The sequence below is a fragment of the Oryx dammah genome, unplaced genomic scaffold, assembly GCF_014754425.2.
Source record: "Oryx dammah isolate SB20612 unplaced genomic scaffold, SCBI_Odam_1.1 HiC_scaffold_24, whole genome shotgun sequence".
In the NCBI taxonomy this organism is placed as follows: domain Eukaryota; kingdom Metazoa; phylum Chordata; class Mammalia; order Artiodactyla; family Bovidae; genus Oryx; species Oryx dammah.
In genome coordinates, this window is record NW_024070208.1 from 70,718,121 (window position 1) to 70,744,880 (window position 26,760).

Consider the following 26,760-nt stretch of genomic DNA (forward strand, 5'->3'; position numbering starts at 1 on the left):
GAAACTCCAATACTTTGGTCACCTGATGTGAAGAACTGACTCCTTGGAAAAGATCCTGATGCTGGGAAAAATTGAAGGCAAGGGGAAAAGGAGATGACAGAGGATGAGATGGTTGGATGATATCACCAACTCGATGGACATGAGTTTGAGCAAGCTCTGGGAGTTGGTGGTGGACAGGGAAGCCTGGCATGCTGCAGTAAATGGGGTATCAAAGAGTCAGACACAACTGAGGGACTGAACTGAAGGCTCCTCTGTCCATGTAGAGATCACCTTTGAGTCTGCATCAGCTGGTCCCCACTTCTCTCACCTGTGTGCCAGATGACCTTCCTCACAGAACCTCTTTACTAACTGCAAGGTCACCTACTGTGATCTGTGTCATAATAAAATTATTTTAATTTAAATAGTCCTTCCTATTCATCTTCTTTGGGAGGAGCCACAAGTAAATTACTCTGGAAATGAAATATCTTTCTGGGTTTCAGGAGAGAATCTTATACATAAGCTCATGTAAGCCATTTAAGTTTTCTTCTGGAAGGCTCTAATAAGCCAGGCCACAGAATATGAGCAGCAGAAAAAAGTGAAATTGGCTCCTTTCAGTGAAGAGTGCAGAACAAGGGGATACACTCATGTGGGAATAAGAGAAAATCTGACTCTTCTACAAGTGCCCGGAACTGCTCAGAATCACCAGCCTCAAATTGCACTGTTCCTCTCACTTCATAAAAGCTTCTAAAGAAACATGAAGAAGACAGATTTTTCTTTTCTCCAGCCATGAAGAAGAATGCACTCAGCCTCCTCTGCCTTCCTTCCCTGTTGTCTTTGTTTCAAGTCTGGTGAGAGAGAAATGGATGCAGAAAACACATGGTGTGCCACCAAAAAAGATGTATCCCTAAGCAAAATCTAAAATCAAAAAGATATTTAACTTTAACCTTCATTTGCAGAAGGTTGATTAAGTGGCTGATATATCCCAAAAAGCAATGAAAATCAGTAGCCATATGATATGTCAAAATTAGCGACTTGAACTGAAAAATCCTGAGACCAAATTTAAGGTTTCTTTAAAACTTGAATTTAGGGTCAAAGAATAAACAACCATCTAAGCATGGTAAGAGTTCCTGATCAGAGGAATACCATTCTGACTCAGATTTAAAAAACAATAACAACTTGTTACTCTTTCTAATTTTCAGCTCTAAGATTCTAACAAGCCAGATGATTTCTCTTCTTTTACATGAGGTTTACACAAATGACATGGCCAAGCAAGGGGAGGCTGGTGCCCAATATTCATCCCTCTCCTCTGACTCTACTCTGCTTTCCCCCAGGAACCTATACTATGGACAGGATTCTGCTCTGGGCTCAAGAGGAGAGCCTCTTTGAGAACTAGTGTTTGAGGAGATAAAGAGACTGAAAGAGGCCACCTAAAGGAACCAGCTTTGAGCCCAACCGGGAGAAGAAAGACCAGGCCTTTTTGTTTATAACTACAAGAATGTTTCTTTGGCCATCATAGCTTATGGGACCTGAACATATTTTCCTTTAGGCTCCTTTCAAAGGGCAAATTCACATCCCATAAGAGGTCTAGGGTTTGATAAAGTGCCATCTGGTTTTCAAAGTACACTCTAGAGATGTTACATAAGCTAATTTTTTGAAAAATATTGAATTGCTTTGTTTTTAAAAGGTGGATGGTTGCTCAGTGGTACCAAGTCTACCTGCCAGTGCAGGAGAACATTTGATCCCTGGGTTGGGAAGATCCCCTGGAGAAGGAAATGGCAGTATTCTTGCTTGGGAAATCTCATAGACAGAGGAGTCTGGCCCACTACAGCCCATGGGGTCACAAACAGCTGGACATGACTGAGTGACTGAACAACAACAACAACACATTAACGCATTTGTTGGTTCAAGAGAACAGGCATAAAGACCCTACTCAAAGTTCAATCAGGGGGACTTCCCTAGTGGTCCAGTGGTTAAGACTTCACCTTCCAATGCAGGGGTTGCAGGTTTGATCCATGGTGAGGGAGCTAAGATTCCATCTGCCTTGTGGCCAAAAACAGGAACATAAAGCAGAAACAACATAGCAACAAATTTAATAAAGACTTTAAAAAAAAGTTCAATCAGGGTCTATTTTATAATCAGGATCTATTTTGTAATCAGGGTCTCCCTCTATTGTCACCTCCTTCACCTTCTCTTTAGGAAACTCCTTCAAGAAGACGAAGCTCATCAAAGACTAGGAGACTAAAATTAGATTCTTTGCAGCAGAGGGAGTCCCTCACTTCTGAGCCCCTGACCACCATCTGCAGCTGCTTCATGCTGAGCTTTCAACAGAGCCCCTAGACACTCTGTAGGCCTTAAGAATATTCTTCTAATTATCACCAACCACTGCTGATTGTCACACACTTCAAAAAAAAAAAAAAACTCTTTCAGCATTTTCCCATTGCAATATGTGCTCTCATTTAAGTCTACACTGTCAGTCTAATAGGATCTATTTGGCAATTATGCGGGCTTACTTAGCATTATTAGATGAAAGAACATAGTTTAGTAAAGAAGAATATTTCTCTTTGTTATGACTTGCCAAATGTATATTTCAAAAATCAGCAAAAGTTTAATGAAAACATGTTGAATGAAAAGAATGGTTTATAAAAATAGTAACTGATTGAAGCTCTATTTTGCTTGAAATCAGCAGGCCATTTGTGAACAATATTTATTTGAATGTGTGAATGTCTTTTATGCGTGGTGTTTACTTTGGTTTCTACTTATTCTTCTTTCATCACTTACCAGATAAAAGCTAATAAAACTGCTCACAATAGACACATACTGCAAGGGCAGATAAGGGTCAAATTAATGATCTTTTATTTTTTTGGCAGCACCATGCAGCTTGCGGGATCCTAGTTTCCCAATCAGGGATTGAACTAGGGCCACAGCAGTGAGAGCACAGAGTTCTAACCACTGGAGCACCTGGGAATTCCCAATGGCCATCTCTCAGTAGTTGTTATTTGAAGTACCAAACTCTCAGTAATCAGGGAAAGAAACTAATTTTATAAATAAATGTACAGATGTTTATACTTAAGAACACTACAGTATAGAGATTTATAGTAGTATTAGGGGAAGCACACTAACTGAAACCGCCTACCCTGGCCGGGCACTGTAGTAACAATTTGCATGAGGTCCTGGTAAGGAACACGCAACTAATAAGCCACCACCAACCGGAATAGTTTGGGAAAGGTCAAAAGGAGACACCATATGTCTGACCACCTCCCAGAATCTTTCTCTCTGGCATCCATCTTGGCTGAATGAGGCATGCACCACCAGGAAGGACTCTGAGTCAGAATGATTGGTTAAAGACAACCCAGAAACTAACCCATCACCATAATACCCAAGACTGGGAGCCAGGTGGCCGAGCTATTCCCCTGGGTTCCCTTACCCTACTGCTCTCCACCTGGGTGCCCTTTCCCAATAAAATCTCTTGTTTTGTCAGCACATGTGTCTCCTCAGACAACTCATTTCCAAGTGTTAGACAAGAGCCCACTTTCAGGCCCTGGAAGGGGTGCCCCTTTCTGCAACAGTAGAACACACAACCTTCATGTAAATATACACTACATTTATTGGCCCATGTATATTTTTTTCTGAAAGTACAAATAAACCTCATTGAATAAGAGTTGGCTGGGGCAACAGTCAAGAAAACATTCTTATTCAATGTAACAATTTAAATGAAACATTAGTTTCAAAACTATTTTTTCATCATGGTTTAAAGATTATATTTTTCAAAATGTAATTCATTGTGTCATATTCAGTACTGATTTTTCCCCTTGTTACAAACATAACATAAGGTCATTTTAGGTGTGTGACCCAAAAATAGCCACTCTGAATCAGAGCATTTAGTGCAATAAATTAATAAACCTTCAACATAATTGCAGACTGAAAGCTGCAGTCTTACTGGACCATTGTATATGCTGCTGGAAGAAAGACTATATACTATGTTGAAAATAAACCCTAACCACTAACTGAAGTTTAAAATGACCCAGGACCAAGACAAAAAGCATATAAGTGATTACAAACAAACCAGATAAAGCACAATCTTTATCCTCATCATTTCAGTCCCAAATCAAGAACCTGCCCTCCATTAAAGTATATCAAGAATATATCAGAGAAGTCAGAACAGCTCTGGTTCACCTTCTTCAACCTACTGAAGAAAACTCAGGGAATGGAAATACCAAAGAGCAGAATGGGCTGTGTAAAAAATACTTAGCTTTTGTTTTGATTTAAAAGAGGGGGGAAAATATCAAATATACAAGTGAGTCTATTTAACCATTAAAGGTGCTGTTGATCTGTGCCAACCTGTAGGCTATAATCATAAATATTGAATTCACATGCAGTCTCACTTCAATTGAAAACATCTTCTTTGTGCCAATAGGATAAGGGGTTCTATGTGTAGAATATCATCCAAAGAAGTTTTGAAATTCATTTTCCAGATCCTTTCATATAAGCAGATACTCCTGAATACAATCTCAATGTGGTGTTCTTTCTGGAGAATATACTTAACTACTTCATATTCTGAGCACAAAGGATGCACAGACTTCAGCTATCTGTTTTGTTTAATGAAATTATCTAGGAAGTACTTTCATATTTTGCCTTTTTCCTGAAATTTTGAACACAAATTGAGGAGTACCTTCCTAAGATTATACAGTATTTGTCTTTGAAAGTTCCCCCTAGGACTCCAGGACTGATGGTCTATGTCACCACTTCCCTGCCTCTGGTTCCTAGGAAAGTCTTTGTTGCTATCACATCTTCCCATTTCTGACCTGTTCATGGTGGGGTCAATAGTGATGGGGGAGAGAGAGACCACCATGGAAGCTGCTGCTGCTCACAGGATGACAGGGCAGAGGGAGTCAGGGAAGGTGATGCAGACCTGGATCACCTAAGTGGGGCAACTCAAATAAACATCACTGGGCTCCCCCTTTGCAGAGTCTGAACTCAGCTTCCTAGTACTCCTAAATCAAGGTGTTGACAACACAAGCATCACTGCTTCCTATTCATTTAGGGAAAGAGGACTGTAAGTTTTCTGCTCTGAGACAAGTAACTTCAAGTAACCACAGTATCAGATTTTCTCCTGCTGGATTCTGGAGTTGAGAATCTCTCTAAATTGAAGGCCGGGCTTTGCCCCTTGGTAAGTTAAGTTTCCAGTGCCCCAGTTTTAAAATCTGTAAGATAAGGATAATCATGGAATCCCTGTGAGCAAAAAGTGGGAGATGGTAGAGAAAGAGGGTAAAACACGTTAAAGTGAAAATCACTCAGTTGTGTCCAACTCTTTGTGATCCCATGGACAATATAGTCCATGGAATTCTCCAGGCTAGAATACTGGAGTGAGTGGCCTTTCTTTTCTCCAAGGGATCTTCCCAACCCAGGGATCGAACCCAGGTATCCCACACTGCAGGCAGATTATCTACCACCTGAGCACCAGGGAACATGTTAAAACATGTTAGTTCAGTTCAGTCATTCAGTAATGTCCAACGTTTTGTGCCCCCATGGACTGCAGCATGCCAGGCTTCCCTGTCCATCACCAACTCTCGGAGCTAAGGATTCCACACATGTTAGGGATTATTATTAATACCTGTGTAACTTGTCAGGTGTTAGTTCTAAAAGGTCTTGTAGGTCTTCATAAAACTGTTAAACTTCAGTTTCTTCAGCGTTACTGGTTGGGGCATAGACTTGGATAACTGTGATATTGAATGGTTTGCCTTGGAGACGAACAGAGATCATTCTGTCGTTTTTGACATTGCATCCAAGTATTGCATTTCGGACTCTTTTGTTGACCATGATGGCTACTCCATTTCTTCTAAGGGATTCCTACCCTCAGTAGTAGATATAATGGTCATCTGAGTTAAATTCACCCATTCCAGTCCATTTTAGTTCTCTGATACCTAGAATGTCAATGTTCACCCTTGCCATCTATTGTTTGACCACTTCCAATTTACCTTGATTCATGGACCTGACATTCCAGGTTCCGATGCAATATTACTCTTTACAGCATCAGATCTTGCTTCTATCACCAGTCACCTCCACAACTGGGTATTGTTTTTGCTAGGTTTTATGAAGACCTACAAGACCTTTTAGAATTAACCCCCAAAAGATGTCCTTTGCATTATAGGGGACTGGAATGCAAAAGTAGAAGTAGAAAGTCAAGAAACACCTGGAGTAACAGGCAAATTTGGCCTTGGAATGTGGAATGAAGCAGGACAAAGACTAATACAGTTTTGCCAAGAAAATGCACTGGTCATAGCAAACACCCTCTTCCAACAACACAAGAGAAGACTCTACTCATGGACATCCCCAGATGGTCAACACCAAAATCAGATTGATTATATTCTTTGCAGCCAAAGATGGAGAAGCTCTATACAGTCAACAAAAACAAGACCAGGAGCTGACTGTGGCTCAGATCAAGAACTCCTTATTACCAAATTCAGACTCAAATTGAAGAAAATAGGGAAAACCGCTATTGACCTAAATCAAATCCCTTATGATTATACAGTGGAAGTGAGAGATAGATTTAAGGGACTAGATCTGATAGATAGAGTGCCTGATGAACTATGGAATGAGGTTCGTGACATTGTATAGGAGACAGGGATCAAGACCATCCCCATGGAAAAGAAATGCAAAAAAGCAAAATGGCTGTCTGAGGAGGCCTTACAAACAGCTGTGAAAAGAAGAGAGGTGAAAAGCAAAGGAGAAAAGGAAAGATATAAGCATCTGAATGCAGAGTTCCAAAAAATAGCAGGAAGAGATAAGAAAACCTTCTTCAGCGATAAATGCAAAGAAATAGAGGAAAACAACAGAATGGGAAAGACTAGAGATCTCCTCAAGAAAATTAGAGATACTAAGGGAACATTTCATGCAAAGATGGGCTCGATAAGGGACAGAAATGGTATGGATTTAACAGAAGCAGAAGATATTAAGAAGAGGTGGCAAGAATACGTGGAAGAACTGTACAAAGAAGACCTTCACGACCCAGATAATCATGATGATGTGATCACTAATCTAGAGCCAGACATCTTGGAATGTGAAGTCAAGTGGGCCTTAGAAAGCATCCCTACAAACAAAGCTAGTGGAGGTGAGGGAGTTCCAGTTGAGCTGTTTCAAATCCTGAAAGATAATGCTGTGAAAGTGCTGCACTCAAATGCCAGCAGATTTGGAAAACTCAGCAGTGGACACAGGACTGGAAAAGGTCAGTTTTCATTCCAATCCCAAAGAAAGGCAATGCCAAAGAATGCTCAAACTACCGCAAAATTGCACTCATCTCACATGCTAGTAAAGTAATGCTCAAAATTCTCCAAGCCAGGCTTCAGCAATACATGAACCGTGAACTTCCTGATGTTCAAGCTGGTTTTAGAAAAGGCAGAGGAACCAGAGATCAAATTGCCAACATCCGCTGGATCATGGAAAAAGCAAGAGAGTTCCAGCAAAACCTCTATTTCTTTTTTATTGACTAAGCCAAACCCTTTGACTGTGTGGATCACAATAAACTGTGGAAAATTCTGAAAGACATGGGAATAGCAGACCACCTGACCTGCCTCTTGAGAAATGTGTATGCAGGCCAGGAGGCAACAGTTAAAACTGGACATGGAACACCAGACTGGTTCCAAATGGGAAAAGGAGTACGTCAAGGCTGTATATTGTCACCCTACTTATTTAACTTATATGCAGAATACATCATGAGAAACGCTGGACTGGAAGAAACACAAGCTGGAATCAAGATTACCAGGAGAAATATCAATAACCTCAGATATGCAGATGACACCACCCTTATGGCAGAAAGTGAAGAGGAGCTAAAAAGCCTCCTGATGAAAGTGAAAGAGGAGAGCGAAAAAGTTGGCTTAAAGCTCAACATTCACAAAACGAAGATCATGGCATCCGGTCCCATCACTTCATGGGAAATAGATGGGAAAATAGTGGAAACAGTGTCTGACTTTATTTTTTTTTTTTGGGGGGGGGCTCCAAAATCACTGCAGATGGTTACTGCAGCCATGATATCAAAAGACGCTTACTCCTTGGAAGAAAAGTTATGAACAACCTAGATAGTATATTCAAAAGCAGAGACATTACTTTGCCGACTAAGGTCCGTCTAGCCAAGGTTATGGTTTTTCCTGTGGTCATGTATGGATGTGAGAGTTGGACTGTGAAGAAGGCTGAGCGCCGAAGAATTGATGCTTTTGAACTGTGGTGTTGGAGAAGACTCTTGAGAGTCCCTTGGACTGCAAGGAGATCCAACCAGTCCATTCTGAAGGAGATCAACCCTGGGATTTCTTTGGAAGGAATGATGCTAAAGCTAAAGCTCCAGTACTCTGGCCACCTCATGTGAAGAGTTGACTCATTGGAAAAGACTCTGATGCTGGGAGGGATTGGGGGCAGGAATAGAAGGGGACGACCGAGGATGAGATGGCTGGATGGCATCATGGACTTGATGGACATGAGTCTGAGTGAACTCCAGCAGATGGTGATCGACAGGGAGGCCTGGCGTGCTGCGATTCATAGGGTCGCAAAGAGTCGGACACAACTGAGTGACTGAAGTGAACTGAACTTGTCAGTGCCTGCAACAAACACTAGAGCAGGAGAAATGAGAAACAGAGGCCCTGTCCTCAAGGAGAGGAAGAAAATAGTCAAGAATGTGGGGAGTGCTAAAAAATGCCAGAGATCTTCATGGAAGACTGGAAAGTATAAGTGGGTACAGGGTGGCAGTCAGGAAAGTATGTTATGGGATGGGAGCCAGAAATCGAAAGATAAAAGGAAGTGATATTCTTTCCTCTTGTTCCTTATAGAAAAGACAGATTTTTCTGTTTTGCCTTTCCCTAAAACTCCTATTTTGCTAATCTTTTTCCCTTCACTCTTTAAATTTATATAAACAGGGTTCTTTACATTATAAACAATAAATGTAAAGAAAATCACCCAAAACCACAAAAATATAAACAGAAATTAAACAGCAAAATCAGTCCAGAATGCGTTACTCTTTTTACTTACCCAGAAGTAATACTGGAAAGGTCAATTCCCTGATCCTTAAGGATAGTAAGAGCTGCTACTGAATGAGCATTCCTAAGGACTAGAAATGGGCCACAACTCTTTTTTTATCCAGTTATATCTTCACAACAAATCTGCGTAGCAGTAATTCCTAGAACTGGTTTAAGGACCAGGACGATGAACCTTAGAAGCTGAGTGACTTCATCAAGGCCCCATAGTCATATGAGGCAGCGCAGAAGTAAAAATGTGGGTCATGTTGATACTTGGTCTACACTCTTAAACATTCTATCACTGGCTGCCTCCTGAATGACTTTCTTGGACCTTTTATACATTGCAGGATCTCTTCAGATTCTCTCTCTTGAATCAACCAATACTGTGCCTTGGAAATGAAAGCATATAAAGGTTCTGTGTTTACAATGGTTGGTGGATACAAAGCTTAATAATGTTTTGTAAACAAACTCTCTGGAGTGTGTACCTAGAGCAGACCCAAACGCAGGATGGAAACTGATGAAACAAATCCAAAACCTGGTGATGTCAAGAGATGTTTAGTCTTTGCTCAGATGTATTGCCAAAACATTACTTGCAGAGCCAAGAATCATCCAGTGTTATATCTTTATTTATAGAGTACTTTGATGTACACAAGTACACAACCTTTTCTTATCAAGAAGCATTAACAGGGCAAATCTACGGACATAAAAGTATCCTGCAGACATGCTAATTATTTCCAAAACTAATTCAACCTGGCCCATTTCAAAGATGGGTATAATCAAAACATAAATCTTGGGGATTTAAACTCATTTTGCTCTTCTAGTTGTTCAGTCATGCAGTCACCTCTGACTCTGCCACCCCATGGACTGCAGCACACCAGCTTTCCCTGTCCTTGACCATCTGCCAGAATTTGCTCAAATTCATTTCCATTGAGTCAGTGATGCCATCCAACCATCTCATCCTCTGTTGTCCCCTTCTCCTGTCTTCAATCTTTCCCAGCATGAGGGTCTTTTCAAATGAGTCAGCTCGTCACATCAGATGGCCAAAGTATTGGAGTTTCAGCTTCAACATCAGTCCTTCTAATGAATATTCAGGACTGATCCCTTTTAGGATTGACTGGTTTGATTTTTTGCCTGTCCAAGGGAGTCTCAACAGTCCTCTCCACCTCCACAGTTGGAAGGAATCAGTTATTCAGCACTCAGCCTTTTTTTATTGTCCAGCTCTCACATCTGTACATGACTACTGGAGAAGTTAGAGCTTTGACTATACAGAACTTTGTAGATAAAGTAATGTCCCTGCTTTTTAATACGCTGTCTAGGTCGGTCATAGCTTTTCTTCCAAGGAGCAAGCTTCTTTTAATTTCATCTCTGCAGTCACCATCTGCAGTGATTTTGTAGCCCAAGAAACCAATGTCTGTGACTGTTTCCATTGTTTCCCTATCTATTTGCTATGAAGTAATGGGACCAGATGCCATGATCTTTCTTTTTTGAATTTTGTGTTTTAAGCCAGCTTTTTCACTTTCCTCTTTCACTTTCACTCTTGCCTTCATCATGAGGCTCTTTAGTTCCTCTTTTCTTTCTACCATAAGGGTGGTGTCATCTGCATATCTGAGGTTATTGATATTTCTCCCAGCAAGCTTGACTTCAGCTTGTACTTCATCCAGTCAGGCATTTCACATGATGTACGCTGCATATAAGTTAAATAAGCAGGGTGACAATATAGTCTTGACGTACTCCATTTCCTATTTGGCATCAGTCTGTTGTTCCATGTCCAGTTCTAATTGTTGCTTCCTGGCCTGCATACAGGTTTCTCAGGAGGCAGGTAAGGTGGCCTGGTATTCCCATCTCCTTAAGAATTTTCTACAGTTTTTTTGTGATGAACACAAAGTCTTTAACATCGCCAGTGAAGCAGCAGTAGATGTTTTTCTGGAATTCTCTTGTTTTTTTTCTGTGATCCAAAGGATGTTAGCAATTTGATCTCTGGTTCACCTGCCTTTTCTAAATCCAGCTTGTACATCTGGAAGTTCATGGTTCATGTACTGTTGAAGCCTAGCTTGAAGGGTTTTGAGCATTACTTTGCTAGCATGTGAAATGAGTACAATTGTGCATTAGTTTAAACATTTCTTGTCATTGCCCTTCTTTGGGATTGGAATGAAAACTGACCTTTTCCAGTCCTGTGGCGACTGCTGAGTTTCCAAACTTTCTGGCATATTGAGTGCCACGCTTTCACAGCATCATCTTTGAGGCCTTGAAACAGCTCAGCTGGAATTCCATCACCTCCACTATTTTTTTTTTTTCATAGTGCTTCTTCCTAAGACCCATTTGACTTCACACTTCAGGATGTCTGGCTCTAGGTGAGTGATCATACCGTCACAATTATCCAGGTCATTAAGATCTTTTTTATATGGTTATTTTGTGTTTTCTTGGCACCCTTTCTTAATATCTTTTGCTTCTGTTTGGTCCATATCACTTCTGTCTTTTATTGTGGGTATCTTGCATGAAATGTTCCCTTGGTATCTCTAATTTTCTTGAAGAGATATCTAGTCTTTCCCATTCTGTTGTTTTCCTCTATTTCTTTGCAGTGTGTGCTTTAAAAGGCTCTCTTATCTCTCCTTGCTATTCTCTCGAACTCTGCACTCAAATGGGTATATCTTTCCTTTTCTCCTTTACCTTTAGCTTCTCTTCTTTTCTCAGCTATTTGTAAGGCCTCCTCAGACAACCATTTTGCCTTTTTGTATTTCTTTTTCTTGTGCATGGTTTTGATCATCTATTTATTTCCTACTAGTATCACCAAGTGATGAATCTAATAGCCAGAAAGAATCTTAAAATACAGATTTTATGTGCTGAAAATTTCTTCCTATTTTTCCTGAAAGGAATTTTTTTTTTAATTTAAATTGTGGTGAAAGTCACTCAGTCGTGTCTGACTCTTTGTGACCCCATGAACTGTACAGTCCATGGAATTCTCCAGGCCAGAATACTGGAGTGGGTAGCCTTTCCCTTCTCCAGGGGCTCTTCCCAACCCAGGGATTGAACCCAGGTCTCCCACATTGCAGGCAGATTCTTTACTGGCAGAGTCACAAGGGAAGCCCTAAATTGCAGTAAAATACACATAGAATTTTCTACTTAGCCACTTTAAGTGTACAGTTCAGTGCTATTAAACACATTCCCATTGTCATAGAGCCATCACTACTATCCAGGAATAGAATTTCTTTCATCTTGCAAAACTGAAACTCTGTACCCATTAAACAACTACTCCCGTCCCCTTTGTCCTTGCAGTTCTTGGTAACCCACTCTCTTGTTTCTGTCTCCATGAATTGACTACACTAGGTACCTCACATTAGTAGAATAATACAGTATTTGTCATTTGTGACTGTTTTATTTCACTTAGCACAATGACCTCAAGGTTCTTCTGTGTTGTAGCATGCCTCAGAATTTCATTCCTTTATAAGGCTGAATAATATTCCATGAGCAACTACTATAGTCTGGAAATCTGACTTCAGTGGATCTGCACCTATGGATTTGTGATGGTGGCTTTATGAACACAGTGTCTCAAGGACATCAGGGCTGATTGCCTGCATTCTCATAGTTGATACAGAGCCAATGATAGTGCCAAAACAGTGTATTTCATGAGCCCACACAATAGGTGACAGGTTACACCAGGGAACCCACTCCTTGGTGGACAGTTCTGGCACAGGACTACTCAATGGTTCCTCTCCCAGTGGAAGAGCTCCAGGTCTGCCTACACTGCAGCTCAGAAACATATATGGGGACTTCTACTATAATACATGAACCATGAACTTCCAGGTGTTCAAGCTGGTTTTAGAAAAGGCAGAGGAACCAGAGATCAAATTGCCAACATCCACTGGATCATCAAAATAGAAAGAGAGTTCCAGAAAAACATCTATTTCTGCTTTATTAACTATGCCAAAGCCTTTGACTGTGTAGATCACAATAAACTGGAAAATTCTGAAAGAGATGGGAATACCAGACCACCTGACCTGCCTCTTGAGAAACCTGAATGCAGGTCAGGAAGCAACAGTTCGAACTGGACATGGAACACCAGACTGGTTCCAAATAGGAAAAGGAGTATGTCAAGGCTGTATATTGTTACCCTGTTTATTTAACTTATATGCAAAGTACATCATGAGAAATGCTGAACTGGAAGAAACACAAGCTGGAATCAAGATTGCCAGGAGAAATATCAATAACCTCAGACATGCAGATGACACCACCCTTATGGCAGAAAGTGAAGAGGAACTAAAAAGCCTCTTGATGAAAGTAAAAGAGGATAGTGAAAAAGTTGACTTAAAGCTCAACATTCAGAAAATGAAGATCATGGCATCTGGTCCCATCACTTCATGGGAAATAGATGGGGAAATAGTGGAAACAGTGTCAGACTTTATTTTTTGGGGGGTTCCAAAATCACTGCCGATGGTGACTGCAGCCATGAAATAAAAAGACGCTTACTCTTTGGAAGGAAAGTTATGACCAACCTAGATAGCATATTAAAAAGCAGAGACATTACTTTGCCAACAAAGGTCTGTCTAGTCAAGACTATGGTTTTACCAGTGGTCATGTATGGATGTGAGAGTTGCACTGTGAAGAAAGCTGAGCACCGAAGAATTGATGCTTTTGAACTGTGGTATTGGAGAAGACTCTTGAGAGTCCCTTGGACTGCAAAGAGATCCAACCAGTCCACCCTAAAGGAGATCAGTCCTGGGTGTTCATTGGAATGATTGATGCTGAAGCTAAAACTCCAATACTCTGGCCACCTCATGCGAAGAGTTGACTCACTGGAAAAGATTCTGATGCTGGGAGGGATTGGGGGCAGGAGGAGAATGGGATGACAAAGGATGAGATGGCTGGATGGCATCACCGATTCGATGGGCATGAGTTTGAGTAAACTCCAGGAGTTCATGATGGACAGGGAGGCCTGGAGTGCTGATTCATGGGGTCGCAAGGAGTCGGACATGACTGAGAGACTAAACTGAACTGACTCTAATAACTGGGAAGCAGACCATTTCCCTGAGAGGACTATGAATCCGCAGAGCAAAGAGAAAGCTCCACACAACATCAAGTGCAGGCTTTGGTCACCACACCAGTCATAGCCCCTATAGAAGGGAGAGCCACCAGCACACACTGAGGAAAGATGTAAGAGGCACCCATAATGGTAATAAAAACAGTCTCACACTAAAAATATTAAACTCACACAATCTACATAGGGACACTCCCCTATAAAAACAGCCTTGACAGACCACAGTAGATAACTGTTTCTCTTAAATTCCTAGAGTAAGAGAAATATAAGTAAAATGAAGAAGCAGAGAAACCACTCTTAATTAAAAGATCAAGAGCAATCCCCTGAAAGAATGATGAAAGAGACTTCTTCAGTCTAATAGACTCAGAGTTCAAAAAGAAAGAAATGAAAATTCTGAAGGAATTAAGAAGGACTATCAATAGAAATGTAGATAACTCTAAAAGTGAACCAGAAACTATAATAAGGAACCAAGAAAAATCAGGAAACTTATTTTCTGAGACAAAAGCTGAGCTAAAGGCTTGCTGAAGCTAAAGCTCTAATACTTTGGCCAAGTGATGCAAAGAGCTGACTCGTTGGGAAAGACCAGATGCTGATAAAGACTTAAGGAAAAGAGGAAGGGGCTGGCAGAGCATGAGATGGTTTGATAGCACTACCAACTCAATGGACGTGAATTTGAGTAATGTCTCAGAGACAGAGGAGGACAGAGGAGCCTGATGTGCCACAGTCCTTGGCGTTGCCAAGAGTCTGATATGTCATAGCAACTGAACAACAACATAGACAATACATAGCAAATTGCAGAAGAATGAATAAATGATGTGGAAGGTAGAATAATGGAAATCACTGAATCAGAACAGCAGATGGACAAATAAAAAAAAATGAAAGCAATCAGAATTCTATGGAACAATATAAAGTGTGTCAATCTATACATGATGGGGAGCCTAACAGGAAAATAAAGAGAAAATTGGATATAAAAAATGTTTTTGAAGAAATTAGGGCTTAAAACTTCCCAAATCTAAAGAAGGAACCAAATATTCAAGTACAAGAAGCACAGAAGGTCCCAAACCAGATGAATAGAAACAGATCTACACAAAGACATATTTAAAATCGCAAAAGTTAAAGAAAGTATTATAAAGGCAGCAAGAGAAAGAGAGTTAATTACAAGGTAATTTCCATAAGGCTATCAGTTGATTTCTCTATAGAAATCAGGAGGTGGCCAGATACATTCAATGTACTGGAAGGGAAAAACATGCAACCTAGGATACTCTACCCAACAAAATAATAATTTAGAATAGGAGAAGTAAAGAATTTCTCAGACAAGCAAAAACTAAAAGGATACAGCAATATTAAGCCTATCCTAGAAGATATATTGCAAGTTTTCTCTAAATAAAAAAGCAAGTAAATAAAGAAAAAAGAAAATCACAATGGAAAATAAATCACTTAAATAATCCAGTACACAGACTTAAAAATTATTTTTTGGTGAAAGCAATGATAACTACAGTGAACAGCAATAGGGTAAACATGAAGATGTGAAACGGAACATCAAAATCAGAAAATGTGGGTGAGGAAAGTAAGAAAATGTAGATTTTTCTTAGAATGTGTTTGAGCTTAATATGACTACTAATCTAAAATAAGTGGCATTAGCTATAGGAAGAGGTTAATATACTTGAAAAACAAATCAAAAACATACAGCAGACTCACAAAACCAAAAAGAAGAAAGCATAAGCACAATACAAAAGGAAACCATCAAATCAAAGAAGGAAAGATAAATGAAAGATGAAATACAAAACTAACTGGAAAACAAGCTTTAATATAGAAACAAATACATATCTATTGATAATTACTTCAAATGTCAATGGACTAAATGCTCCCATAAAAAGACAAAGAGTGGCAGGTTGGATTTAAAAAAAAAAAAAAAAAAAGGAACCTACAGTTTGTTGCCAGTGTGAAACCTGCAACAGGGCAAAGGATACATGTAGACTGAAAGTGAAGGGATTTTAAAAAGGCATTTCATTCAAATGGAAATGACAAGGAAGTGGGAGCTCACAATACTCATGTCAGACAAAATGGACTTTAAGACAAAGGCCATAAAGAAAGATTAAAAAAAGGACATTATATAATCATAAAAGGGCCAATACAAGAAGAGGATATTACATTCATCAACATAAATGCACCTAATATAGGAACACCTAAATACATAAAATAAATACTAAAAGAAATAAAGGTAGAAGCTGACAGAAATACAATAATAATAGGGGACTTTAACACCCCACTGACATCAATGACAGATTTTCCAGACAGAAATCAATACAGCAACAGAGATCCTAAATGATACATTGAAAGAGTTAGACTTAATTGACGATTTCAGGACATTACATTACAGCCCCCCAAAACACAGAATATAAATTTTCAAGTGTACATAGAACATTCCCTAGAATAGACCACATACTGCTGCTAAGTCGCTTCAGTCGTGTCTGACTCTGTGTGACCCCATAGACGGCAGCCCACCAGGCTCCCCCATCCCTGGGATTCTCCAGGCAAGAACACTGGAGTGGGTTGCCATTTCCTTCTCCAATGCATGAAAGTGAAAAGTGAAAGGGAAGTCGCTCAGTCGTGTCTGACTCTTTGCGACCCCATGGACTGCAGCCCACCAGGTTCCTCCGTCCATGGGATTTTCCAGGCAAGAGTACTGGAGTGGGGTGCCATTGCCTTCTCCAATACTAGGGCACAAAACAAGCCTCAACAAATTTAAAAGAAAATAATTATTTCAAGCATCTTTTTTGGCCACAAGCTCATAAAACTAGAAATCAAACACAGAAAGAGAAATGAGGAAAGCATGATTATATGGAGACTATATAATATGTTACTAAAACAAACAATGGGTCAATGATGACATCAAAGAAAAAATTAATACCTTGAGACAAATAACAGTGAAAACACAACCAGACAATATCTACAGGACGAAGCAAAAGCAGTTCTAAAAGGAGTTTCATAGCAAAACAGATCTCCCTTCAAAAGAAAAAAAAAAAAAAAAACTCAAGTAAATAGCTTAACCTATCACCTAGGAATTAAGAAGAAAAAAAAAGAACAAACAAAACCTAAAGTCAGCAGATGGAAGGAAAAAATAAAGATCAGAGAGGAAATATATAGGGATTAAAAAATCAAGAAAACCTAGAGCTGGTTCTTTGAAAGGGTAAATAAAATTGACAAGCATTTGTCCAGTCTCAACAAGAAGAAAAGAGAGGACATAAGTAAACCAAAAGAAATGAAAGAGGAGAAATAAGACCTGATATTGTAGAAATATAAAAGAAAGAGAATACTACAAAGATTTAGATGCCAACAAATTGGAGAGTAAGAATAAATGGACAAGTTTCTAGAAACACAGAGTGGACCAAAACTGAATCAAGAAGAAACAGATAATTTGAGCACACTACACACTAGAAGTAAAACAGATTCTGCAATATTTTTTTAAAATCCCTGCATACAGGGTTATCGTTACCATCTTTCTAAATTGTACTGGGATGAAAATAAATAAACAAAAAATCCCTGCAAATAAAGTCCATGAAAAGATGGCTTCACTGGGGAATTCTACCAAACATACCAAGAAGAACCTATACCAATCCTTCTCAAGCTCTTCCAAAAGACAGAAAATGAGGGGACACTTCCAAAGTCACTTTATGAGACCACAACTACACTGATACAAAAACCAGACAAAGACACTACCAACAAGGAAAATGACAGTCTAATAACTTAGATGAATATAGATGCAAAATTTCTCAACAAAATATTAGGAAACCAAATCCAACAACAGATAAAAGAATATTAGGCATCATGACCAAGTTGGGTTCTTCCCAGGGTCACAAAGATTGTTCAACATACACAGGCCAATCAATGTGACACACCACATCAACAGAAGGAAAAGATAAAAACCACATGGCCATCCCAATAGATGTATAAAAAGCATCTGATATCCATCCATGATGAAGGAAAGGCCTACCAAAGTGGGTATAATGGGAAAATATCTTAACATTAATAAAAGCTATTTATGGCAAACCCACAGCCAACATACAACTCAACAGTGAGAAGCTCAAACCCTCACACTAAAATATGGAACAAGACAAAGATGCCCAGTCTCACCATTTTTATTCAACATAGTATTGGAAGTCCTAGTCACAGCAATGAGTCAAGGGAAAAAAAAAATGTATTCAAATGAAAAAGAAGTGGGGAAACTGTCATTATATATAGATTATATGTTACATAGAACATCCTAAAGACTCCCCACAAAAACTCTTAGAACCAATAAATGAATTCAGCAAGATAGGATATAAGATTAACGTACAGAAATCAGTTCTATTTCATTACACTAACAATGAAATATCAGAAAGGGATTAGAATAAAACAATCTTAAAAAAAAAAAGCTATCTCTTTTAAAATGCCATCTACAAGCTAAAATACTTAGAAACAAAACTCATCAATGAATGAAAGACTTCTTTGCTAAGAATAAACAATATTGATAAAGAAAATTAAAGATGATTCAAAGAAATGGAAAAATATCCCATGCTCCTAGATTAGAATAATTAATATTATTAAAATGACCTTCCTACCCAAAGCAATCTACAGTTTTAAAATGATTCCTATCAAATATTTCACAGACTAGAACAAATCACCCTAAAATTTAAATGAAACCATAAGAGACCAATAATTGCCAAAACAATCCTGAGGAAAAATAATGAAGCAGGAGTCATAGCCCTCCCAGACTTCAGACCAAACTACAAAGTTATAATAATCAAAACAGTATGGTATTGGCATGAAAATAGACATATAGATCAATGGAAAATAATAGAGACCCTAGAAATAAACTGATACACTTACACTCAGATAATCTTCAATTAAAAAAATGCAGGATTATGCAATAGAGAAAAGACTGCCTCTTCAGATTCCTACTATGGGAATCTGGACTGCTACATATGAATCAATGAAGTTAGAACACACTCTTACCATACCCCAAAATAGCTTAAAGATTTAAATATAAGACAGGATACCATAAACCTCCAGAGGGCAACATAGGCAAACATTCTTTGACATGAATCACACCAATGCTTTATGTCAGTCTCCCAAGGCAACAGAAATAAGAGGAAAAATAAACAAATGGGGCCTAATCAAATGTACAAACTATTGCACAGCAAAGGACACCATAAACAAAATGAAAAGACAACCTATGGATGGGAGAAAGTATTTGCAAATTTTGTGACCAATAAGTGCTTCATTTCCAAAATACACAAACAGTTAATATATATAACCCAACAACAAAAAACAAACAAACAACCCCAACTGAAAAATGAGCAGAATATCTAAGTAGCAGAAGGCAGTATTGGAGATTCCTAAAAAAAAAAAAAAAAAAAAACAAGGAATAAAATCACCATATGACCCAGAAATCTCACTCCTAGTCACATACCCTGAGGAAACCAAAATTGAAAAAGATACATGTATTCCGTTGTACATTGCAGAACTATTTACAATAGCTAGAACATGGAAGCAATCTAAATGTCCATCAACTGATGAATGGATAAAGTTGTGGTACATTTCTATGAAGAAGACATACATTGTCCAACAGGCACAACAAAAGATGCTTAAAACTGCTAATCACTAGAGAAATGCAAACAACATGGAGGTACTACTTCACACTGGTCAGGATGGCCATCATTTAAAAGTCTACAAATAACAAATGCTGGAGAGGATATGGAAAAAAGGGCACTCTATTACAATTTTGGTGGAAATGTAAATTGATACAGCCACTATGGAAGATGGTATGGAGATTCCTTAAAAAACTACAAATAGTTTAGTCAGGTCCCACTTGTTTACTTTTGTTTTTATTTCCATTACTCTATGAGGTGGGTCATAGAGGATTGGATCTTGCTTTGATTTCTCCAAAGAAGACATACGAATGGCTAACAAACACATGAAGATGCTCAACATCGCTCATTATTAGAGAAATGCAAATTAAAACTACAAAGAGATATCACCTCACGCTGGTCAGAATGGCCATCATCAAAGAGTCTACACACAATAAATGCTGGAGAGGGTGTGGAGAAAGGGGACCACTCTTGCACTGTTGGTGGGAATGTAAATTGATACAGCCACTATGGAAGACAGTATGGAGATTCTTTTAAAAACTAGGAATAAAACTACCATATGACCCAGCAATCTCACTCCTAGACATATACCCTGAGGAAACCAAAATTGAAAAAGACACATGTATCCCATTATTCGTTGCAGCACTATTTACAATAGCTAGAACATGAAGCAACTTAGATTTCCATCAATAGATGAATGGATAAAAAAGATGTGGTATATATACACAATGGAATATTACTCAGCCATAAAAAGGAATGCTTTTGAGTCAATTTGGATGTGGTGGATGAAGCTATAACCTATTACACAGAGTGAAGTAAGTCAGAAAGAGAAAGATAAACATTGTATTCTAATGTATATACACAGAATTTAGAAAAATGGTACTGAACAATCTACGTACGGGGCAGCAGTGGAGAAACAGATATGGAGAATAGACTTGTGGACATGGGGAGAGAGGAGGAGAGGGTGAGATGCATTGAAAGAGTAACGTGGAAACTTACATTACCACGTGTAAAATAGACGGCCAATAGGAATTTGGTGTATGGCTAAGAAAACACAAACAGGGTCTCAGTATCAACCTAGAGGAGTGGGATGGGGAGGGAGATGAGAGGAAGGGGAAAAAAAAAATAACTACAAAGAGAGTTGCCATATGGTCCAGCATATATCCAGAAAAAACTGTATTTCAAAATATACATGCATCTCTATGTTTAAAGCAGCACTATTCGCAATAGCCAAGACATGGAAGCAATCTATTAATAAATGTGTATTAATAGATGAATGGATAAATAAAATGTTATATATATATGAAATACTACTCAGCCATAAAAATAATGCAATAATGCCATTTTCAACAACATTGCTGGACCTAGAGACTACCATAATAGATGAAATAAGTCAGAAAGAACTTAAAAGCTTCTGCACAACAACAGAAACTATAGGCAAGGTGAAAAGACAGCCTTCAGAATGGGAGAAAATAATAGCAAATGAAGCAACTGACAACTCATCTCAAAAATATACAAGCAACCCCTGCAGCTCAATTTCAGAAAAATAAATGACCTAATCAAAAAATGGGCCAAAGAACTAAATAGACATTTCTCCAAAGAAGACATACAGATGGCTAACAAACACATGAAAAGATGCTCAACATCACTCATTATTAGAGAAATGCAAATCAAAACCACAATGAAGTACCATTTCACACCAGTCAGAATGGCTGCGATCCAAAAGTATACAAGCAATAAATACTGGAGAGGGTGTGGAGAAAAGGGAACCTCCTACACTGTTGGTGGGAATGCAAATGAGTACAGCCACTATGGAGAACAGTGTGGAGATTCCTTAAAAAACTGCAAATAGAACTGCCTTATGACCGAGTGATCCCACTGCTGGGCATATACACCAAGGGAACCAGAATTGGAAGAGACATGTGTACCCCAATGTTCATCGCAGCACTGTTTATAATAGCCAGGACATGGAAACAACCTAGATGTCCATCAGCAGATGAATGGATAAGAAAGCAGTGGTACATATACACAATGGAGTATTACTCAGCCATTAAAAAGAATACATTTGAATCAGTTCTAATGAGGTGGATGAAACTGAAGTTGATTATACAGAGTGAAGTAAGCCAGAAAGTAAAACACCAATACAGTATACTAATGCAAATATATGGTATTTGGAAAGATAGTAATGATAACCCTGTATGTGAGACAGCAAAAGAGACACAGACGTATAGAACAGTGTTTTGGACTCTGTGGGAGAGGGAGAGGGTGGGATGATTTGGGAGAATGGCATTGAAACATGTATAATATCATCTATGAAACGAATCGCCAGTCCAGGTTCAAAGCATGATACTGGATGCTTGGGGCTGGTGCACTGAGACAAGCGAGAGGGATGGTATGCGGAGGGAGAAGGGAGGGGAGTTCAGGATGGGAAACACGTGTATACCTGTGGCGGATTCATGTTGATGTATGGCAAAACCAATACAATACTGTAAAGTAATTAACCTCCAATTAAATAAATTTATATTAAAAAAAGAAAAACATCATATGATATCATTTATACGTGGAATTTAAAATATGAAACAAGTGAACTTATCTACAAAAAGAAACAGACTCAGACAGAGAACAGACTTGGGGTTGCCACAGGAATGGAGCAGGGGGGAGGGAAGGACTGAGAGTGTGGGATTCATAGATTGAAACTATTATGCATACAGTGTATAGACAACAAACTCCTACTGTTAAACAGGGAAGAATATTTAATATCCTGTAATAAATAATCATGTCCAGAAAAACATCTACTTCTGCTTTATTGACTACACCAAAGCCTTTTGACTGTGTGGATCACAACCAACTGTGGAATATTCCTAAAGAGATGGGAATACCAGACCACTTTATGTGCCTTCTGAGAAATTCATATGCAGGTCCAGATGCAACAGTTAGAACTGGACATGGGAAAAAAGACTGGTTCTAAATCAGGAAAGGCACACATCAAGGCTGTATTTTGTCACCCTGCTTATTTAACTTACATGCAGAGTACATCATGAGAAATGCTGGGCTGGATGAAGCACAAGCTGGAATCAAGATTACCAGGGGAAATATCAATAACTTCAGATATGCAGATGACACCTCCCTTATGGCAGAAAGTGAAGAGGAACTAAAAAGCCTCTTGATGAAAGTGAAAGAGGAGAGTGAAAATGTTGGCTTAAAATTCAACATTCAGAAAACTAAGATCATGGCCTCCGGACCCATCTCTTCATGGCAAATAGATGGGGAAACAGTGTCAGACTTTATTTTCTTGGGTTCCAAAAACACTGCAGATGTTGCCTGCAGCCATGAAATTAAAAGACTCTTACTCTGTGGAAGAAAAGCTATTAGTAATGACACAACCCTTATGGCAGAAAGTGAAGAGGAGCTAAAAAGCCTCTTGATGAAAGTGAAAGAGGAAAGCGAAAAAGTTGGCTTAAAGCTCAACATTCAGAAAACGAAGATCGTGGCATCTGGTCCCATTACTTCATGGGAAATAGATGAGGAAATAATGGAAACAGTGTCAGACTTTATTTTTTTGGGCTCCAAAATCACTGCAGATGGTGATTGCAGCCATGAAATTAAAAGACACTTACTCCTTGGAAGAAAATTTATGACCAACCTAGATAGTATATTCAAAAGCAGAGACATTACTTTGCCAACTAAGGTCCATCTAGTCAAGGCTATGGTTTTTCCTGTGGTCATGTATGGATGTGAGAGTTGGACTGTGAAGAAGGCTGAGTGCCGAAGAATTGATGCTTTTGAACTGTGGTGTTGGAGAAGACTCTTCAGTCCCTTGGACTGTAAGGAGATCCAACCAGTCCATTCTGAAGGAGATCAACCCTGGGATTTCTTTGGAAGGAACGATGCTAAAGCTGAAACTCCAGTACTTTGGCCACCTCATGAGAAGAGTTGACTCACTAGAAAAGATGCTGGAAGGGACTGGGGGGCAGGAGAAGAAGGGGACGACAGAGGATGAGATGGCTGGATGGCATCATGGACTCAATGAACGTGAGTCTGAGTGAACTCCGGGAGATGGTGATGGACAGGGAGGCCTGGCGTGCTGCGATTCATGGGGTTGCAAAGAGTCGGACACGACTAAGCGACTGAACTGAACTGAACTGAACTGAACTGAACCTAGACAGCATATTAAAAAGCAGAAGCATTACTTTGGCAACGAAAGTCCATCTAGTCAAAGGTATGGGTTTTTCAGTAGTCATGTATGAATGTGAGAGTTGGACTATAAAGAAAGTTGAGCACCAAAGAACTGATGCTTTTGAAGTATGTCATTGGATAGGACTCTTGAGAGTCCCTTGGACTGCAAGGAGATCAAAACAGTCAATCCTAAAGGAGATCAAACCTGAATGTTCATTGGAAGGACTGATGCTGAAGCTAAATCTCCAATACTTTGGCCACCTGATATGAAGAACTGACTTATGGGAAAGGACCTTGATGCTGGGAAAGACTGAAGGCAGGAAAAGAAGGGGACGTCAGAGGATGAGATGGTTGGATGGCATCACCGACTCCACAGATACAAGTCTGAGCAAACTCTGGCAGTTGGTGATGGACAGGGAAGTCTGCGTGCTGCAGTCCATAGGGTCGCACAACATCAGACATGACTGAGCAACTACTGAACTGAAAACTGAAATAAATCATAATGGAAAGCAATATGAAAAAGTATATATATACATATATATATCAATTGAATCACTTTGCTGTACAGCAGAAACTAACACAACATTGTACACTAAATGTATTTCAATATAAAATATTTTTTAAAAAATCTGGTATGTGATGAGAATATCTGTTGTAAATACCTGCTGCTAAAAATATGGTCTACTGGGGGCAAAAGGATCAACATTTTTATCCAATCTGAAAACAAAGAAAAATCAAATTCAAATCATTTAAACTTGGTGCCTTATAAAAAGAACATATGAGAATGCTCTGATGTGCATACCTGTAGTATGATTGACATTTTCTTCCTTAAATTGTGAAGTCCAGCTGGTTGTATCCAACAACTATCAACCGAAAGTGAGCCTTCAAATTCTGACAATCGAAAAACTGCAGAAAAAATAGAACTTTTCCCAGTTCCTGTTCTTCCCACAATGCCAACCTGTAATGAGATCCAGAAGGGATTGAAAATTAACAACATGCAACAAACCTAGGAGAAACCTTGTCAGTTGAGGAAGAATTTTTAAAGTTCTATGTAAAATGTAGTCTAAACATTTCTCAGTCAATTCAACTGTTGAAATTTTGGGCCAGATAACTCATTATTGGGGGATAATTAATTATAGTTGGCTTTGTCTGGATATATGCCCAAAATCTTGTATATTATAGGATTTTCAGTAGTATCTTAGACTCTAACCACTAGAAACCAGAAACATTCCCCACATTGTGGTAACCAAAAATGCCAGACATTGACAAATGTCCCCTAGTTGAGACCCTGTGGCTCAAAGAAGAGTTAATAATAACAGAATCAATCTATAGGCAGTGAAAAGCCAGCAGTCTCCTAAGTGATCCATAAAAATTAAGTTTAAATTATCTTTATTCCTAACATCTGGGTATTTCTATGTTGAGAATTATGTAGATAATTGTACAGCAGTGTCAACAAGTCAGAAGTGTTATACACAAATAACTATTCATTTTCTGAGAGGTCTATTATTTGAGAGGATTTTTTTTTTTTTGGTGGAAAAATTAAGTCACTTCCTAACATTAAATACCTTAATTACATTCTGTCCTTGAAGAAAACATCTTACAATTGTAAAACACAGGTCTCGCTGTCTTAATGGGCAGCAGCCAATAGGCAAAATTCACATAATGAGATTAACAATACAATTTATATTTGCTAGTTATATGAAACCTTTCATCTCAGCACTTAAAAGAGATTTTATAAACCAGTTGATACCTACAATCACAACTTAGAAAGACACATGTGAAGTATCAGTCTATTTATCAAAACCAATGCAAAGAGAAATTAAGTGAACTAACAGTATATTCAAAGATCAACATAAAGCAGAGACAGAGGAGCCTGGCAGGCCAAAGTCCTTGAGGCTGCAAAAAGTCGGACACACTAAGTACTTATAAGAGATAAATAAAGCAGGTAAAATGCTGGTGAGGAATGAAACTGCTGCAAAAGGCAGCTTTTAGCTGACTTCATTCAAACATGTATGCAGAAACTGTTTTTGTTTTTTTGTTTTTTTAAACCAATAAGTTTGCCCAACTTATGATTCCTGGTGGAAGCTTCCCAAGAGATAATTTCATTTCTGTTTAAGAATCTAGAATCAGTGAGGGATGTAAGACATGTTATCAGTCATTTGTAAATTAATTCAGTAAATTTTAAAAACTCAAGCCTTTAAACAGAGACGTTAGACTTTTCTGAGGACAGATTACAGGTTAGGAATATCACATATAATCTGTAAAATCAATAATGACATTATAAAAAGAATTTGTTTTATAGAGATAAAATATAAGAGTCAGACATGACTGAGGGACTAACAAACACACACATAAGAAAAGAGGCTTCAGTTGATTTGTCCTGGTAGCCATTTTGTACCTTATGGTAAACTGTAATCTATGTAACTTAAATGGGTCATTCTCTATATACAGGTAGGTTTTAATGTGTATATATGTGACTTATATGTTCCATGTATAGGCAGATTTCAAAGATATTGTGGATTTGGTTCCAGACCTCCTCAATAAAGTGAATAAAATAAGGTGAGTGATACACATATTTTTGTTACTCTGTACATATTAATGTTATGTTTATACTATAATGTAGTTTACTAACTATCCCAAAGCATTATGTCTAAAAAACAATGTATTGATGCATACCTTAATTTTCAAATACTTTATTGCTAAAAAGTGCTGCACTCAATATGTCAGCAAATTTGGAAAACTCATCAGTGGTCACAGGATTGGAAAAGGTCAGTTTTCATTCCAATTCCAAAGAAAGGCAATGCAAAAGAATACTCAAACTAGAGCACAATTGCACTCATCTCACACGCTAGTAAAGTAATACTCAAAATTCTCCAAGCCAGACTTCAACAGTCCATGAACCATGAACTTCCAGATGTTCAAGCTGGGTTTCAAAAAGTCAGAG

The 26,760-nt window shown here is 38.7% G+C and overlaps 1 protein-coding gene across 1 annotated transcript in view; it reads right to left on the bottom strand.

Moving 5' to 3' along the window:
• Positions 1-26,760, bottom strand: part of LOC120883241 (multidrug resistance-associated protein 4-like) — a 181,019-nt gene that overhangs the window by 37,456 nt on the left and 116,803 nt on the right. The window contains exon 24 of the mRNA XM_040267270.1: positions 24,619-24,774. Coding sequence (XP_040123204.1) covers positions 24,619-24,774 — 156 coding nt within the window. The remainder of the gene's footprint in view (positions 1-24,618; positions 24,775-26,760) is intronic.